Below are 19,908 nucleotides of genomic sequence, written 5' to 3' on the forward strand. Positions count from 1 at the left end.
TGAAAAGGCAGGGGCAGGGTTTAGTTTTTCTGAGAACTATAACAGGCATGCTTTGGTTCGTACTGCTGTGCTTAACAAAATTACATGGACATTGTCAGCCTCCATGTAAATGTTACTTAGTATAACTGAAATTTCAGCTGAGCTAATGGTATGCATCATCTTTTAAAGTAGCTATTTGAGAATCAAGTTTGAATGTCATGATAACTGTGTTTTAACTGGCCACTGCGTGTTCCCTTTCTTCCTTTTTTTTTCTAGTATGGCATCGTACCTCACAGCTGGGCTGTAGAAGTGGAATGATCTAGGACGTCAAAGTGAGCAATACTATAAACAGGAGATTACCGTAACCCTGCAGCAAGCAGTCTCAGAGGAGTGAAAAACAAAAAGAAATGTAGATATGCTCTCGCCAGCTGTTGGACATGCCAGCTCCAAAGGCAGAGACAGCACACAGCGGAAGACAGTGTGGAGAGCTCCCAAAAAGGACAGAGGTGGCTTTTTGGCCTGCTTACTTTCATCAGTTATTTTTTTAACTGTCTTTTGTTGCCACTGCCATGGTGCATTTCCCATACTTGTGCATTTTTTTTTTCTTCTTTTTTAATGACCACACCTAATGGCTGCAGTGGTGAAATTACTCTTAAAGTACGAGGTGTGGAAAAAAGTGCCATCAGGCGGAGAGGTGAAGGAGGAATTCAGAGGTTGTGTGCTTCGAGAACTTTCCAGACATGTGGACTGATTGTCATCTCTGGATAGCTCGCTAGAACTCTTTTTGTTTTATTTTTAAAAAAGGTGGAAGACGTACCTTGATTATTTTAATGAGTGTCACCACTTTATAATGCCATGCACGTGTGGTGAATGTCAAGCTGGCAACCTTGCAATTAAGTTACGAGTGTGCGAGAATTGGGTAACAGATGCGTACTGTTGAGTGAAATGCTCAACAGTCAGTCAGTTGTGTTTGCATTTTATTTTAGCCGATTTATTGGTGAGAATTTTTTGGTGTATTACTGTTATTCTCATATGTACTCTTTCACCTACAGACTGGTCTGTGTGACAGTGTATATCGCATTGCACCATTTGCATTTTGCATCCAGTGCAGCTACATTGTGAACTGCATGCATTGTATTTTCACCAACAGGCCTGTAGCTCTACACAGCGTGCAGAATGCAAAGGATGACTATGTGCTGAATTTTAAATGCATGGGGCATTTATTCAACCTGTCAAACTTTTGTTTGTTGTTGTACCATGATTTGTCAGCAATCATAGTCCTTCTTGTGGAACTGCGTTATGGTTATGAAATAAATTCTGCTTGAAAATAGTCACACTGCTACATATTGAACTGTGGAGCTCTGTTTCTGAGCCATTTTGATGTGGTTTCCCTTTGGAGACATGCAATCCCTGTGTTCATTGAGATTTTTTTTCTTGTCCAAAACAGAACCCGCCCCCTTCCCCCGTCCCCTTTTTTCCCAGATTTGTCATCATCGTCATGCAATTGTGTTCAGTGGCAAGTGTGTTGATAAAGGGTACCCCCCCCCCCCCCCCCGCCCTTTTTTTTTCATAGTAAAACCTCGTTGATACGCTTTTAAAAAATTTGGAAAAAACATATGTGTGGAAAATTATGATCTTAATTATCTAATTTTGAAAAATGCAGCTGTTGATTGTACAAAGGCATTTATCAGCAGGTTCAATTCATGGAAATGTTGATTAGCATATTTCCTGGCACAAGGTCTGAAGAACTGGTTTTCAAGTGCTTGTAGACATTGGTCTGCATGTGTGTTGTCGTAACCACAGGAGGAACTTTGCAGCACATCTGGTTCGTTGGCAGTAATGCCAAAAGTATCCGATCTTCCTCGACATTTTTGCTTTCAGATGCTTTGCCCCCATACACCAATGCACTGTGGGGAAGCTGCCATGGCAGCTGACCGTCTCAGCTTTCTTGTTTTTCATGCTGCGTCCTTCCACAGCTGAACCACTCGTTTGTAAGCGAATCATTTTAGTTTCCAGGTGTCTCGCCCTCTTGCCCTTAGACTCTGCAAGGAAGCTGTTGGACACTAGAAACATGCACAACCAGAATTTCGTGAAGTTTTAAAAATGCAGTAGATGAGAAATCGTGTTATCCGAGAGCTGTTTGTTAACTGGGAGAAAATAGTGCAGCTCTGTGGGACTTTATTTTTTCTTTTATGCCTGCGATATTGACCGTATGAATCGGGAACATATCAACGAGATTTTACTGTATTTCCTTCTCTTGCGTGAAATAAGCTTTGTTAGTGTAACTGCTATGCCTCAATATTTTTGCTCCTACGACAAGGCACAGTCTAGTCAGCTAACTAAATGGTTGTATCCGATATGAAACAGACCCTCCTCTGGGTGTGTATTACATTTTTTCATTGTTCTTTGAACTTTACGTTTGTGATTATTGTGCACTGACTATTGTGCACATCTGAAGTGACTGCTCTAAACAGATCTGTATCGCATGCTCTCCGGTCTATTTAGAGAGAGTGAGTGGCTTTTATATCTTTCTTTTCTGGAAGTTTCGCAGCTGAAGGAATAATTTCACTCCTACTTTTTTTTTTTTTTGCTTTATTTCATGCATTACATTTTTTGCCCATCTGTAAATGCAGCTCATTCACGTTTCAGTGGCCGTATCTCTTAAGAGTAGAAATTGCCCCTTTGAGTTTGCTTGGCATTACATCTTTGTTTTTTAGTCTTCATTGGATTCTTTTCCATTTGTGTGCTTTGCCTGCTTTCTGCTGTTCGGCATATTGATCGGAGACCAAAAGGGAACTGTCACATTTTCTGCATCTCGAAGGGACGTCTTTCATGACAAGCCTGTGAAACTGTGCCCTGTAGCACTTGAAAACTTGTACCTGAATGTGGAAGCCTGCTTGAACACAAATAGGCTGGTTTCTAATTTTAGTCAAATTGTTTGAGTGCTCAGACTTTCAGCATTTGCAAGCCATGTACTGCAAGAGCTGGTTTGTGAGTTTTGTAGTTTTGTAGCACTGTTCGTGATGATTGAACAAGACCCTTCTTCAAGGAGGTTTTGAAGAATGTTTATTGTTGAAAATGCAGACGGGTTATGTCATTGGATACAGCTTGTTAAACTGTATGCCAGCATAACTTTTGAGTTGAGAAGGCAAAAGAACAACAGAGAAAGTGCAATGCTCGTCTTCCTTTATTTACATACTCTGGACAAACATTGGGTCTGCTTATGGTACAACATCAAACAAGTACTTCGGGAAGCAGCTTGGGTTATTTGTATGTACAAGAAATTTAAAAGCCTTTTTTTGTTGTTGTTCTAAGAGTATTTTATGACAAGTGTTTTGCTCTTCACGTTCCTACCACTGTGTTGAGCAGTCGGGTCTGCATATGGTCGGCACAGTGCACGGAGAGAGTTAACTCTTGCTGCATTTTGTGTTCCCATCGGGTTATATAGAGAAGCTGCAGGCATTGTTTCACGGCTCTTTGAGGTGACACCTGTTGCATAGTAGTGACGTGGTCATCACGGCATCTTTGCAATGGTCAGCCGGAGGTCATTCTGAAACAGTTAAAGCAAGGGAAAATTTTAAATATTTTTGCTTTGTGAACACTGAGAAACTAGACTTATTTGGTTAAATATTCTCAAAATTTTCATGATATAAGGTTCATTCCCTTTCTCACTTTTTTTGTTTTATGTGTGTCTGCATGCTAGTGCTATGCAGCTTACCATTGCAGAGAAGGAATTTGGAGGTTCAGCTGTGTTCGTTCCATGTGCTTATCTCGTATGCAGAGTCAGAGTTCATAGACTGCAGTTCTGTTTTGCTGTGCTCTATTTCTAACTCCACAAGTGTAGCAGTGAACTTAATTTTATTGAACGGGTACACACTTCAATTTTAGCAATGGTTAGTGCATACTGTTCTGGAGCATGCTTTCGCATCTACCAAGGCTTACATTCTGGGCTTTGACAAAAGAGGTGCATGCAGTAAAAACAGCACTTGTACTGATCTTTGTTGTGCAGGTACTTAGATACCTGTTGTTTTGCAGCATTTCACAAGCTTGCATGAGAGTTTTAGGTATTTAGAGAAAAAACATGAACACAGGCAGTGGTAACAGTCAAGTAAATAAACAAGTGTGGAACACTGGTAACTGCACAGTTATGTTGATTCCTGAGGCATCGAAATGTGTGCTGTGCAATTTTATCATGCATACAATACCAGCTGAATGCAAACTGCTAACTCGCATTTCAAACCTGGCTATTTACTTTCCTTCAAGCTGCAAGGTGACATTATTACAATTCACAACAAAACAATCAACTTTTGACAAGTGCTCAATACAGTTTCATGTAGAAAGCATGTATGATATATTTAATTAGCTCTGGTCAAACAGGTAATACTGTTTCTGACTCTGGCATTGCGTGCTAGATTCAGTTAGCTCTCGGGCAGTTGAACTGGTTCTCCGACGTGCATTAAACTCTTGCTTTTTCAGGAGGCTGTACTTTTGCATGTAGGTCTGGTGTTAATCGTTTTCATTCTTGCTCAGTCATTCTTCATTTAGCATCTCCCTCCTCTCCCCTACAAGTGGAGAGAGGCAGGAGAGGGAGACTGTTCACAGGTGGCACGTGCAGAGTGGCAAATCCGCCTAACCACCACCTAGCAGGTGGAGGCTTCACACAGACACCGCCTATGCCTCTGGACAGATTTCGTCTTCATGGCCCTCCTAATGCTATGCATTAAAAGGCAGTGTACGTACGTCGGCACTGGCCATGGCATTCTGGATGGCCACCCTGGCAGCGGTGAGCGTGGTGTTCACCAGGCGGGTGTTGTCCACCATGAGAATCTGGTCGCCGCTGCTGATCTCTCCATCCACGGGAATCATGCCACCCTCCCGCACCTCAGCCACCACGATGCGGCCGTCGTGTGCAGAGTTCAGACCTCCATCCAAAATAAGGTTCAGCGGGCCGTCCTGTAGAGAGGAGAAAAAAGCAGCGCTTCAGTGCGAAAAGCTTTAAATGTGACAGCATTTAAGCTGGCGTCTCACAAAAAAAGACGATTTAGCATGTTTAGACCAAATACGAATTAGGTGCACTAGCACTTCGATTTTCACTTCAGTTTTGATTTTAGTTTGAGGTGTGGTTTTCAAAGTCAGTCAAAGATCTGTGAAATCTGAGTGGCAGTCTTAAAACTGGAGGGGACACTTCAGCTCCACCTTAAGGTTATGACTCAATAGCGTTAGTGTCCATATATGTGAAATTAGTCAGTTTGTTTTATATGCATAGATCACTAGGAGTCCTTATACCACTCCTCATGCAGTGGTGCAGCAGTTAAGCGATGCTTCACTGCCCTGTGATGGCATGTGCTACCACCAGTGCTTGTCAGACCTAGGTTTCTCTTCCCAAGCAGCCTCTTGTGACCAATTGAACTGCCACTTGCCACAGTGGACAGTTTGCTCACAGTCCGGTGGGCGGGTTGCGATGATGTTATAAGGTTGTGTGACCTAGTGGGGGCACCTGTGTCATGCTTAGCCAAACAGACAGTGACGAAATTAGTGAGTGGAGGTCTTTGTGCTTACACACTAAAAATTTCCAGCTTCTCTGTCACGAAATTCCCCGATTGGTCCAGAGAAGTCACATGGAACTTGTGACATTATCACAACCCGCCCACCAGATTGTGAGCAAACTGCCCACCATGGCACTGTGCATGAGCCTTATGGGAGCTCGTGAAGAGCAACCTGGGTGTTGCAAGCCCCTCTGGTGGCTGTGTTTGAAATAGCCACCTGCGGGGGTAGTGACTCATTGCTTAACCACTGCACCAGTAGTGGTATGGGGACTGACCACAATCTGTAAATGCGGTTGAGAGGGTCATGACGTCATCACCACTTAGGCACCAATGACCAATCATAGGGCACTGCCAAATATTAAAATCTGAGGACCCCCAAATTTGGAAGTAATCCCAGAAAATGGATTAAGGTGGATAAGTGGAGATAATATTAGTTGGATGGATTAATCCGTAATGATAATCGAATTGAAGGTACTCAAATATTCTACATGGCTCATGCGTACCATATAAGGCCAATGGAACCTTTTTCACCCTCAGTTTTGGCGCGAGAATTGCAAGAACATTAGACACTCATTGTAGACAACTAAATGTTATTGCGTATTCTTCATTAAGAACGTGGTTAAGAAGGCCCCGATGTTTTTCAATCTAACGCTGCTTTTTATTTCGCAGCCTAGCACCATGCAAACGTAAGAGAAAGCATGAGCCCAACTGCACTATCTAGGGGTCATTAAAGCTATACGCTACTGCAAAGGTAGCAAAATCTGAACATTGCACTTGTTGCTTGCCCTTACCCTAGCTACAATGATGGGATGCTCAAGTGAAACAGTCTGGAGTTGCTGGCTCATTTTTAATTGTGAACTACATTATCAGTGGCCTGTTCTGCACTTAACTTTTGTTCCTAACTAAAGCTTTCCCATTCTGTTAAGAATGTATATACAGACGCGATTTACTTTTTGAGGTAGTTTTGTTTTCAGTGTGCTTCTGAGCAGTAGTCAAATGAAAACATCAATATGTCCTCAAAGCTCTGGCCACCCACATGCCCTTGCCTCCCAGACATGAATAATGACCGATTATGAGTAACTTTCAGAATGTTTAACAAGCTGCTTCCTCAGGCTGCTAGTGAGCATCAGCTTATTGAAACGTGGCTTCAATCTAGTGCTGTGCCTGTCCACTGCAATGAAGCCAACAGTACCTGTGCAAATAAGGCTTTTCAGTTTGAGGCAGGCATACAGGTGTAGGTTGCTTATAAACTCTGAGCTTATGTACACAGTTGTTTTATGCTTCATCCAATTTCTAACACACATAACATACTGTCCATAATTTTTTGCACCTCATTTTTAAAAAGCCTTCATCAACAAAATAGAAAAGTTGCTAAAATAAAGAGGTGTCTAGTACCTTTTTGAATGTCAGTGTCTTCACTACAGCTCCTTCAGTCACATCATTCTGAAAAAGAAATGAAGACAGCCGCATTGAATTGTCTGCTTACGTTGTCTGCATGCAAGCGTGGCTCCCTTTACTTGACCAAGTCGCACAGCAGTGCATTACCAAACAATGATAGGTACAGTAGCAATTCTGTATGTGACAGTGTGCACATGTTCTGCAAAACTGGTGCTCCAGGTTGGCTGCACAGTTACAAAGGGGGATAATGGTGACTTTCCTGTCAATATCTGCGGTGATTTTTTTGTAGCTTTTCAGGAATGGGGATAGTGAGGAAGGTGCTTGGTTAGTTATCGCGTTGGTCAGACAGAGGTGATGCATAGCAAAATAAGGAGCCATACAACTTTTGTGGTAATGTAAATGCAGGGGAAATATGTACACAAGACCACATCTTCAGCATATATGATAATAATAAGCCAAGGCCAGAACTTTTACAAATAGCATTTCAGGTTGTCTGAGCTGCCGTACAAGAACAGCAGCAATTACTGTTCTCAGTAAAAATTGATTTTCTGGCCTTTTCTGGCTATTTTGACGTTTCTCCGGCAGCAAAAGATTCAGTTCTCAGTGAGGAAATTCGATTTAAAAATCTTCCAATTAATTTATTAAAAATCGTGAAGGACCGAAACGGACTGGTTGCTATTGTTTTGAAGTGAATGGTGTTGTAGCCTAGCCTTTTTGATCCACACCAGAAATCTGTGTCTACGCACACATTTTACTTTCGGTATCAGTTGGCGATCATTACACCTGTATTTCATTTTCGTTGTTTTTTTTCTAGCTTATGAAATCACCGTTTTCTGTGAGACTGATCTTTTTTAATTAGAACACAGCAACCTATTGATACAGACAAACTTCTATTTGTCCTGTGTGTGCTTTTAAAGGGCCACAGCATTAACACTTATATGTTGCTGGCAAGAGTAACAAAATTGCTGAAAGTGTAAACAGGAAAGAATGTTATAAAGGTTGTGCATCTCTGGAAGCGCACTATTTGGTCATGGTGTTGAGGATGCAAGTGTTCCCAAAATGAACGCAGAAAAAGCTGCTCATATATTGTTTGGTGGCGATGAAAAAACAGGAAGAGTAGCTGGGCATTGAAGCCATTCCTACAAGTTCCCGATTCGCAATAGCAAATTTGTAATTGACCATGATGAGTGAAGTTATAAATGAAATGCCCTGCTGTCCAGAGTTAAATCATGACGATGTCTGTTGTCATCACATCTCTCACCAGTTGCAAACTTCCTCAAACTCGTTTCATTTTTTCAAGCTGATGACAACCAGAAAAATGCACTTGTAGTTGACTAGGTTTTCTGATATTGCCAGTGCAAGTTTTAACACATGAGAACAGGCTTCTGTTCCCAAGTTTTCATCTGAATATATTTTCTCTGTAGATCAATGTCCTTTATTATGGATAGGTCGCTTTATGAAGAGTTATGAGTGAAAACCTTTGCCAAAACACCTGAAGTTTTTAAAGGGACACCCAGGACAATGCTATCAGTTTCTTTTTGTTGCTGGGGTGTGATAGTTTAGCATTTTGTGGCTTTGTTGCTGCTTGTCTGGCAGCGAAAGGTGCATTTATTGCTATGAGATTTGGATTCGAAGTTGAAAAATTTTCCGTTATGATTCAAACTCTGGACTCTCTGGTGATGGAATAGGGGAACAGTGATGTAAAGCGGCGGAAACCAAAATGAGGACTCCATGATTGCTGGCGGCGAGCACTGCGCTCCCGCCTATCAGCAGCCAATCAGCTGCCGTCACTTTGTTTACGTTTGCGCCATCATTATGATGGATCTCGTTCCCGATTCCAATGACGAAGTTATTACAGAGAGCTGTGGCCTGCATTCAGCGACCTCAACCCCCACATAGCATGCGATGCTTTTGAGGGCTGAGGCGGCGGGTCTGGCAAGCAAGCCCTAGCGCCGAGGAGTCAGCAGCGTCGCTATCACCGCCGAGCCGCCGCCATGACTGATGTGTAGCGACTGGTATATGCGGGCATATTTAAATTCTTTAATAACAGTCCTCGTAAGGCTTGTTATGCAGCCCAGTGTCTTGGTACGTTGACGATGCGAATACGCTGGGCGGTGCGTTTGCTAACGTGGAGGCGCGTTGAACTTTGGCTATGCAGAGCTCTTTTCACGAACTTCATCCGAGGAGCACTGAGAGAGGCACTTGGAGGTCCTCTGCTGCTCTGCCATTGTTCATCAGGTGCATAACGAAACCATGCGGGCACGCAGAATGCATAGCCGCGAAGCACCCTAAAACATACCAAAACTCAACTAGCCGCCCTTTGCACCGCCAGTTGCAGGTTTTCTTTGACTTCCAACATTCAGGTTGTCTTTTTTTCAGTCTTCCTCGTGTGATAAAAGTGCACTAGTGGTTTCAAAACAGAACTTATATGCTTCAATATTGATCAAACACGTAACCTTCATGCACCTTTGTTAGCCTCAGCGATCTGTGGTGTCTTTTCTCCTATTTGATCGCGCTAGTACTTGCAAGATTGGCCTGTGGCGCTGACACCTGTATTCTAGCTCTTGCTGTTTTCTACCTTACAAGAGCTTTGTTTTCAGGAAAAGTGGTGTTTTTGTGTTTAGGAGTTGGTATTCTATCTCAGCTTCTGTGCAGTAGTTTGTTTCAATTTCTGAGGGCGGACTTGTGTTGCAACTGGGGAAGCACAGCAATGGCAGCTTTCAACCACACATGACACGCACCTCGCTCAGGAGTCTAATACTTCTCCCAGCACACCGGTCACATGTAAGTTGGGCAATGTGTTCTTATGAGTGACACTTTATGTGTCATGCTGGTGCTGCTTACCACAGTCGGGCTTAGGTTTGCATGAATTCAAATAAATAGAAGTATGTGTTTTTTTTCTTTTCCTTCTATATTTGCCTGTACACCTCTTTGTTCATGCAGAAAGCCTTCAGACAGCGTTCAGTACCGTGAATATTTGGTGTAGTTACTCCTGTACAATGTGTTACTTAGGCAGCAGTCCAGTAGCACTGCGAGGTTAAACTTCCACTACATTGCGACAATGTTTGTGTTAAGGGGCCATACTTTGTGCACACTATACTATCCTTCAAAGTGCTTATTAAGCTAAAATAGCACCTTCTTTCACATGTCTGTACAAATTGGTCACTCACCGCAAGGTTTGCCAGAACAGGCTGTGTTGCATTGCTGGAAAGTAAAAAGATAAGCATATGTCTCACTGAGTAACTCATAATTTACAGCATCATCTCGACATCAGTGATAGCATAACATCCCCAGTGACAAACATTACATTAAACAGTTTAAGCTGTTTATATTGATAAGTAAACCCAAATCATGCACTACAACTTGACCACATCGTGGTGTGGCAGAGAGCCATGCTTCCACCATTCTGACTGCTGCTTGAGCATTGTGAACCTTGCCCATAACATACATTGAGACAATAGTGGCTACAGGTAAACCAAGATAAGCATGCAAGCTGTAAGAATACAGAGCAACAACATATTCAATGAAATTCTAGTGGCCATTCTCGTACTTCATGTCACAAGAAACTGCGATATTGCAAAAAATAGAAATTCTAACAGTTCAAGCCAATATATTACCTGGCTCTCAAAGACTGCAACAAACAGGCTTTTTGTCATATCTTCCTTAAATGAAAAATGCATGCGTGCCAAAGTAGTGGTGTAGTAGGTGGTGTATATTATGTATGATGCCTGCAATAATGTTGCATTTCACACTTGTGCAGACAAAATATTGAAGTGGCAATGATGAAGTATTGATCAAATGAGCAATTAATTTAAAGCTATAAACTGAACTTTAGAGCATTCTATTTCTCTTGTGCAGTCAAACAAGTGGGCCCCTCGATTTTATCACCCCATCAGTTTGATGTAAACAGCTAATTTACAGCAAACAGCTGTATGTGGCATGTTAGGCTAAATCATATCGTAATCATCTGCACTCTCCCTCTCTCCTTTGTTGCATCTGTCACGATGGATGTGTGCCATATATTGATAGATGAGAAACTGTGCATTGCACACAGTTACTGAGCAAAAGGCATTCAGAGCTTGTTAGGACAGTGTGGCGGCAGTGGGTCTAGTTCCAGGTGATGTCACTAGAGGGCGCTAGTGGATCGCCAAGTCGTCATCATGAGGCGGAGCAATGGCAGCGGACGATGGGAAAAGTGCAATAAAGGTTGTTGGCGTGGAGCCCGTTTGTTTGGAAGTTGTGTGAGTGTGTCAATGCTGAAGCGTGACAAGCTTTACCCATGGCACAAATGCAGGTGCAGCGACATAAACACAACAGAAATCCTACACCCCTACCGAGCGTTACTAAACGCTTCAAGTGGCTAGAGCATCTCGCACCCCACCAACTGTCGCCGAAATTCACATTATTACAAGGGTAAATATCCGATTAATTTTTTATATCCACCGCAGCAGCAACTGTTGAAAGAAGAGATTAATGACCCTAAAATAAGGGTTGACAGCATTCATAAGGAAATAAATTGAGTCAAATTTGGCAGTTTATTGATGCATGCTATAATTGGGCCAAACACCTGTGACAACAACAGTAATAAGGCTGACACAGGGGTCACTTGGTTGAAAATGATGGAATGTATGTGCCACTTAGGAGATAAGACAAAAGGTACACTTGTGGTGTGTATCATTTTGTCTTTGTCTCCTAAATAGCTCATAAATTTCATCATGACATCATCACAGCAGGCTTTTAGTGGTTTGCATTTTATTATTCATGTATCGCTCTTAAGAAAGCTCTGTATGCCACATGGGCAGTTTTTAATGTCCGAATGTTATTTCTGTAAAAATTTATGAAGTGCAGCAGTCGACATGGTTTGTAAAAGTGTATAAATGAGTCGACCCACATATACGAAAGCTCTGATTTTGGTCAAATCTGCTTGTTCTGTATGCCTGAAAAGATTTATCTATCTAGAATGACTTCATATTGGAGTTTATAATCCCTTGCTTGGATGTTGGCCCGAAAGACGTGGGCTCGATCCCAGCCGCGGTGGTCAAATTTTGACGGAGGCGAAATTCTAAAGGCCCATGTACTGTGCGATGTCAGTGCACATTAAAGAACCCCAGGTGGTCGAAATTTCCGGAGCCCTCCACTACGGCATCCCTCATAGCATGACTCGCTTTGGCACGTTAAACCCCCATAAAATAAAAAAAACCTTACAGGTTTTAGAACTATACACTGCCTGTTGCTCTTGGTGCATATAAAGCCACGTGGCCTTGCCAAACATAAGGTGAACTGGGAACAGGGAAGCATTGGTAAACAAATAATTATTCAGTAATAATTCAGTGGCCAGCTCACGTATTTGTGCTGAAGCGGGTACTGAGACTGGGCCGGTTGGGTGCCTTGCAGTTGATACTGACAGTCATCTTCGGGCCATCTGGCGATTGCGTCCGACCAGGGGATGGGGTCCGTGCACCACTAGATTTCCCAGATGAGTCCAGTGTGGTCGTCCTGAAACAGTAGTGTGCCAAATCAGCTTTACTTAGCAAATATCCACCTAGCAGCTCAGGCATGTGGTCTAACTCGCAGAAGTCTGCGCAACACCTTGTTCAGGTCACATGCACTTCATTTTATCTTTAAGATACTTCGCTTATAATTTCATAAAGTAAAAATCCAATATTATAAGAATAGTGTCGCTGAAAGAAAGGTGGGGATGTCTTGAGAGGCCCTGATCAATAAGGCGCAGGGTCAAAGAGAGGGAGCACCTTCTTTTCGCCCTCTGCCCGAGAAACTTGGTCAAATCTGCACTTTAGGAGGTGATGTCAAAATTCCACCTACGGTTCGGCTGCCATGTAGAGGTGATTACGCATGCCAGCTGGAAGGACGAGAACTTGCCCCTTGTCGGCATCGACGATCTCGACATTCGCGGGCCGGGCGAACCGGTTGGGCCTGGGGTTGCTTCCGTCCGGATAGCTACCGATGGTAACCAGAGGCTTGGGGCCAAAGAAGCTCTTGGGAGGCTTGGAGTCAGGGCCCCGGCTGTCGGTGATGGGCATGTCCTTGGCTCCCGTCGCCACGGGAGGCTTTGGCGCAGGTCCCTTGGAGACGTGCGCGGCACGAGCGATGGGCCGGTCGCCCTTCTTCGCTGTCTGCGCGGAACACGGAGATGCCAGCTTAGTTCGCCCGTCACCTCGGGCCCAGGATAAGGGCTGAGAGAGAGGTCGGGATGCGTGGGGTAGCCCTTGGCCTACACAGCCTTGTAGCGCGACAACTCGCGTAGCTAAGATAAGCCCTCGTACTGTCGTAAAGAATTTGCACACTGCAATCCCCTTGTCTTACAAGCTGGATACCCCTGGGAAACACGTACCCCCTTGTAACTCGATCTTGCGAGCGAAGGTTTCATCCTCTGTCGGCAAAGTCCAAACGTCCCGCAAAGGTTTCGCACTGGACGGTATGCTGCCCCAGCAGGACGGACTCGCAGTCTTTATACCAGGTATTTCAGGGAGGCCTGCCATTAATTTTTTTTAAAGATAAGGTTTCTGGGGTAAAGAGAAGCTTTTTGTGGCATAGTAATACCAGTGTTAGTGGACGTCAAAAAACAGACGAATCGTGTTATAGTCCGATACAACTTAAGTCTTCAGTGAAGCTCCGCCCACATTGAGCCTCCGCGCACAGAATTCCTCCACGACAAAAAAGTAGTCCGCTGCTTAAACGTTTCTTGTTATCTAAACAAGCAGCTTATCACAAGAAAAAAATATGGGCTCTAGAATTTTAATACGCGAATTGTTTGATGTAGTCAAATATTAAAAAGCTGATTTTGTTTACTGTTGCGATTGGCCAGCGTAGTAATACAGGAAGCCGCGGACCGCGGCCCAGTGTTAGCAACTGCTGTTTTTTAAGTTGTATCCTACTATAACTAGTAAAATGATTAACTAAATTCTAATAGTTAACCTCTTAACTAATACCAATAGGCGCCTTTTTGCTATTAGCGACTTGTAGCCGGTTGTTAGTAATAGCCACATCAGTTTTTAAAATTTCAAAAACGCGATTACCCTCGCCTCTGTGGTTCAACTATGGTAGGAGACAACTTAAAAAAAACAGTTGCTAACACTGGGCCGCGGCGTCTTGTATTATTACTCCGCTGGCCAGTGGCAATCGTAAACGAAATCAGTTTTTAATGTTTGTCTATATCAGACAATCCATGTATCAAAGTTCTAGAGATCACAATTTTTTTTCTTGTGATAAAACTTCTTGTTTACATAACAAGAAACGTTTAAGCAGCGGACTACATTTTCGTAGTGGAAGAATTCTGTGCGCGGAGGCCGAATATGGGCGGAGCTTCACTGCAGACTTAAGTTGTATCCGACTGTAATTTGGGTCAACCGCGCGCCTGCAGGGAGCACAACGCGACGAGGAACGTGGTACGTCGCGTGTGCGTGCGCCACGGAGTGTCGCAATTTGACGTCGCGTTGCCCTTCCAGCAGGCGCGTGCATTTCGAATGGCGCGAGAAATGGCCAAAATTAGTTGAGCCACAGAGGCGAGGGTAATCGCGTTTTTGAAATTTTAAAAATCGAGGTAGCTATTAGTAACGGCCTGCCACGAGCCGCTAATTGCAATCAGGCGCCTACCGATAACAGATGAAAAACTATTAGAATTTAGTTAATCACTTTACTAGTTAGTTTTTTGACGTCCACGAACATTGGTATTTACTGCAGAAACCCTATTTAAAAAAGAATTAGTGGGGGCTTCCCTGAAGAAACACCTGGTGTACTAGCTTTTCAGCACCTCATGCATAGTCGAGTGCGTGCGACGAAAAGTGGACCCACAGCGCTCGGGGAAGTTTTTCGAAAAGCTCGTCCTCGCTTTAGTTCACTACTGTACAACTCAATTCTCGAGTGCGCATATGGCTGACAATGTGTATGTCTGGTTTAAAGAGGCACCAAGAAGAATGAAGCAAAAATTCGTGAGAGCTTGGCATGCGATGACTGGTTCTTTTTCCACGGCCCTACAGCATCTGAAACAGACCTGCGCGTCCTAGGACAAAAGCCGAGTGTTCGTATCGAGGACCGTAAGGCGAATATTACAGGAACATTTGGTACTCCGCAGGCTTGCATCTGGTACGCTAACAGGGCAGTGAAAATTTACGAAAAGTGTAGAACAGAAAACGGTGCACTTCGCATTATTGATATATCGCCGAACTGCTGAAAAATGCACGCTGTGGACTTGCAATCGAGGAGTAAAATTATTGTGGTGTTCACATCCACAGTGCGTGGACCAAAGTTCCACGTACTCTGGTCTATGCTACGAGAACAATAAACTCTGAGACCATATCGCGGAGGCCACAGGCACACGAGAGTTTGACAGACATAATATATTTATTTTCGGTTTGTTTCTGCTTTCCCTCTTCTACACCCCACCCCCCCCCCCCCGCCACGGAAGTTATAGCGGACAGGCCTCAGTCCCTCCCCGCGCTCTGTCGTTCGCAGTGCGACCGGTAGGAAGCGCTGAGGATTTTCGTTCAGGCGCCCGACGCAAAACCCAAAGAGTTCTCATGGTTACGCAAACGCTGTAGTTCGTCCGACCTGCTACCAATCAGTGCCAAACGCCTCATGGAGTTTCACTAACGCTGTAGTTTACCCGACCTGCTGCCAATGATAAACATTTACGTAACAAGTTTATTGTCATTCTGCACTGAAGCACTTTAAGCCTGCTCTGCAGGCTCACCAAGCTGAGTGTACTACTACTACCCTCGGCAGCTTCCAAGCTTTTTTGTTATATGGATCTCTGATTTTCCTTCCTCCTGCTGCCGCCTCCCTAGGGAGCGCTAACGGAGGCAGGTTCCTTCCACTTTCCGCATCGGTACTGGGCTGTAGAAGCCAGCGCAGAATTCTATCCTTGACCTGCTTTCGGCCGAGTGATGCTGAGCATTACGCAGTAAGAATGAAACAGGGACATGCCGGGATGGGCGCCACTACCTTGAATTGTTTTGTCACTGTGCCACCCAGTGCGAACTGTTTTACGTGGAAAGCATATGTAAACGCCAACGTGGCTTTGCAGGCTTCTTTTCATCGAACGCATTAACCTCGCCTCACGTGCACCGTAATAGTCCAGCGTTTTCGGTTGCCATTGCACCGACCGGTGGAAACTAACATGTCTTGCGGGCGTGTGTTTGACTGAGCATCCTGGAGGTCAAGCGCTGCAGTGGGCCTGCCCCTTGAGTTTCCCTGCACGCTTGAAATGCGGCGACATGGGGGAAGGCCGCAAGGTCCAGATAGCAGCGGCGGCTTTCACGGAACGTGTTGCAGCGACCTGTTATATTTGTCATGCTTCCAGCGACCGGAAGTACAAAACAGCCTTACAGAATCTCGTCCCAGTAGCAGACCTCGGTGCACGTTCGATGACCTGCCGGGCTTGCAGAAGTTTTGAGAAGCAACTCTGCACATGCGAAGTGGTTCTGAACCCACATCGAGCACCGTGTAGAGGGCATGCACGCGACGTCACGGGCGCCATTATGGTGGACAAGGCACAGCTTCCACAGTGCACATCGGAGCAGATGTAGAGAGGAGTGCAGCCTTTCATCGTAGTCCTGGTCCACCAACACAGCAGCCTATGTGACATCGGTGCAAACCATCCTTACCACATTCCGATGCGATTTCACCGTTTCCTGATCTGCAATGACTACTGTTGGCTATGGTGACCCGTGAGAACATTCCCCCAGTGACAGCCACAATGCAGCGAACAGAAGCAGCAAAAGCAGGCGGTTAATAGAGAGAGAAGCAAGCGTAGGCGTCCATTTACCAAGCCGTTAGGGCCCTTGTCAGCGCCGGCGGCGGGCTGAATAAACATGTGCGGGTTAGGATGCGTGGGCGGCACGTAGGCCGGCCACTGTCGCTTGCGGCCCCCACCGCCGCCATTGCCGGCGACCTCGCTGGACGGTTCGATCGACGACGTGACCTCCTGGCAAGCACAGGACACCGCACGTTAGTGACGACACACATTCGCCCCGCCCAAGAGGACGACAAGCCGAGCAAAGGAAAACAAAAAGCATGCAACCATTCGCCTCAATCCACTCACATACATACATACACCCACACATCACCACGTATCTTCACAAGTAATGGTATACTTTATGCCCTACTGATGTCGCCAACGAGGGCGTGTATGTACTGGCGCGAGCTCTGTATGTCCCTTGCAAAGAAGTACCTTAGGAAGGAGCCATTATGCTTGACACAATTCTGAACGAGTGAACGGCACATGCATGTATTTACATTGTATGCAAGAAAAGTCAAAAGTCCTTCTCAGTAGCCCATGCGCATTCGTCTTCTTGATTGTCGTCGATCATCGCGGGCTTTGTGACATCAGCTACGTGATGCTTAGACCAACATGCGCAAAAACCAAAAATTCTGCACTTGCTTCTCTGTCTTCCCTTCTTCTTGCCCAATCCCATTCAATGATTACGTTACCTTCCCGCAAAATCCCCCCGATTTGTTGTTCTCAGCTACGCGGTGCATACCCTAAATCTGTGAGCGACCCCGTCGGCATTAAGTCAATGTTGTTTTTTTTTTTTAGCTAAATGTTTGGTGGCCTGACAGACAAAATATGCGATACGCGAAGTTATGGACCTGTTTGGCTCATGAGCTCCGAGCAGCCACAGCCTTCCACTAATCTCAACGTTTCCTTTGGCCATCCGCGCATTGTTTCGCCTGTGTAATGCGCCATGAATCTTTTTTTTCTCCTGGCAAGCGTCTCGCCGTGCACAAAAACTAAGCAACTTTGTCGGGGAACCTAATTTACTCGTATATTCCGCAGCCCAGTGAATGAGCAAGCACGTCCATTACAGGGCCTCAGCTAGAATACAGTCGGCGAAAAAGAGAGCTTAATTAAAGAAAGAAAAAAAGGGGGGGGGGGGGGGGCAACGATCAGTGATGTTCCATGTCGTAACCAAAAATTCCATCGCTTAGACACAGACTTCCCTGTTTCAGGCCTTTTCACCCTATAATGGCTTGAAAACCGAATCAATTTGGAAAACGAGGCAATTTCGATTCTTGAAATTCCCTAAGGCTCTTTAAAAGTTCCACTTTTCCCCGAATTTTAGCTCTCAAATTCCCTGTGACATCACTGGGACATCACTGGCATCACTGGCATCACTGGGACATCACTGGCAAATGGGACATCACTGGCAAAATGGGACATCACTGGCAATGACTGTTACCAAGTCGGCTTTTCGACCTGGCTATATTGTTTAGTGTTGCCCCCTTTTCGCTCATATAAATAGCATGCTATCAAGCATAACTGATCGCTATATTAGCTGTTATGCTGTTGCACGTGACGTCACAGATGACGTGTTGGTAGCCCACGCATAACTTTCACAGAGTACGTCGGAGCATATTGCGATAAGTGGATAAGGCGCAGCTCCTCGCCGTGCTCTAACGTCTCCAACATGGCGGCCACTATTACTTCAGTGCTGCACATCCGCACAAGACTGGCATATGTGGTCCCGTTACGAAAGCGGGCAGGGGCTCGAAGCCATTGCGCGTGCGCAGAACCGTCATATATATTCCCGGGCACGCGCAGTAACGCCGAGCCCTTACCGTGTCCCGTACAGGGGCCGGGTTCTCAGCCAGCCATCTCACTCTGGTGTCCATTCTGGCGACATCATTCGTCGAGATAGCAACGCTGGAGGGACGCGTGCGGTGTAGAGTTGAAGTTACGACGTACAGATGCCCGGTGAACATGCAACACGCATGCACACATGCTTCGAACGCGCAACGGTACTCTCCGTGCATCATCATTTCTGCAGGCAAGTTGCTTACGCTGAGTTGATTGATCGTGGCGTAGTCTGTGACGTAGCCCGGTCCCGTCGGGCCTGCCGACACGGTCGAGTGCAATTCCGGGGGTAACTCTTCGACGCTGGACTGCGGCTCGATGGGGCTTGTAGCGACCCCGTTCTTAGGCTCGTCCTGAGCCTTGTCCTTATCACTGTCCTTGCCTATCACTGCTGCTGCTGCTGCTGCTGCGGCCGGCGCAGCCTTATCGTCCTTAGCCTGCTCGCCCCGAGCGTGATCCATTGGTGCCTTCACCTGTTGGGCCTGCAGCGGTTCCGGAAGCCAGCCGTGCGCCCATCGATCAGTGGGTTAGTGATGTGCACGCGCGTGACGTAAGGATAGATCTGCGTGTGTCTCAAGTATACACCAATTAAAACCAAGCACTGAGTGCGCTAGGTGGTGCTGCTGAAAGTGCACACTTCATTTCATCGCATTTTTTGTTTTGTTTTTCGACACACACGCTTCTCTGACTGCACCTCAACCACAACTCACCACGGCCACCATGCCGCCGGTCGCTCTTGTTATGACAGTGCAATGCTACGCCCCAATGGAAGTGGATGGCATCCGACTGAAGACAGCGTACTCTACAAAGAACACGACAGACAGTAGTAGGAAGTCACATCCTCCATCCACAGTGTGACTGTGCAAGTCGAACGAAATTTCGCTGGACAGGGTGACACTCGACCGAGTGCCAACTCAGACGGTTCGTTAGGTGAAGTACGCAGGTGGCGTCGCCAGCCCATTGAGCTAAAGCGATGACGACCCGTTGTCGGGAAATGTAGGCGCTAATAAGGAAGGATTAGAAGCAGAATGTAGAGAGACGCCTAATGGTATTCAGGTGGTGCCCGACGAGGCAGACTACGGCGTTATAGTCATGCTAGTCAGGATGAAAGTGAGAGCGGCTACTAGTCTAACAGACAGCTGCACGATGGGACCCCTTTAAATCTATTGGTTTCGTTACAACTGCCGCGATGTAGCGCCACTTAAGGTGAGCGAATGCTTGCACCATAGCGCGAGCAGCTGAAGTGGCTGGTCAATAAAGCTATGCTTCATGAAGGAAAAACAAAAATTTTTGACCTTGGGGTATCTTGCTAATTATGCGGCTCTCTTTCCCTTACTCTCTTCCAAGTGGGAACAGGCACGCAATCTAGCAAAAAAGAGAGCGCTCAAGAAA

General features: G+C 45.4%; 2 protein-coding genes across 8 annotated transcripts in view; one reads left to right on the forward strand and one right to left on the reverse strand.

Moving 5' to 3' along the window:
* Positions 1-4,476, forward strand: part of Bcat (Branched chain amino acid transaminase) — a 28,345-nt gene extending 23,869 nt beyond the window's left edge. For both annotated transcript variants that reach the window (XM_089566134.1, XM_089566135.1), the window contains one exon: positions 256-4,476. In XM_089566134.1, coding sequence (XP_089422260.1) covers positions 256-297 — 42 coding nt within the window. In that variant the 3' untranslated portion in view covers positions 298-4,476. The remainder of the gene's footprint in view (positions 1-255) is intronic.
* The window catches only part of LOC149371842 (uncharacterized), a 136,710-nt gene continuing 119,950 nt past the window's right edge, over positions 3,149-19,908 (reverse strand). For 2 of the 6 annotated variants that reach the window (XM_089566130.1, XM_089566131.1), the window contains exons 14-21: positions 18,723-18,998; positions 16,708-16,866; positions 12,804-13,057; positions 12,267-12,419; positions 10,094-10,127; positions 6,921-6,968; positions 4,720-4,932; positions 3,149-3,529 (exon numbers count right to left, since the gene is read on the reverse strand). In XM_089566130.1, the coding sequence (XP_089422256.1) occupies positions 3,494-3,529; positions 4,720-4,932; positions 6,921-6,968; positions 10,094-10,127; positions 12,267-12,419; positions 12,804-13,057; positions 16,708-16,866; positions 18,723-18,998 (1,173 nt within the window). In that variant the 3' untranslated portion in view covers positions 3,149-3,493. Of the gene's footprint in view, positions 3,530-4,719; positions 4,933-6,920; positions 6,969-10,093; positions 10,128-12,266; positions 12,420-12,746; positions 13,058-16,707; positions 16,867-18,722; positions 18,999-19,908 lie in introns of all 6 variants that reach the window. The other 4 variants (XM_089566128.1, XM_089566129.1, XM_089566132.1 and 1 more) reach the window with 3 other exon arrangements.

Source organism: Amblyomma mixtum, chromosome 1, assembly GCF_055824585.1.
Source record: "Amblyomma mixtum isolate Tamu chromosome 1, ASM5582458v1, whole genome shotgun sequence".
Lineage (NCBI taxonomy): Eukaryota > Metazoa > Arthropoda > Arachnida > Ixodida > Ixodidae > Amblyomma > Amblyomma mixtum.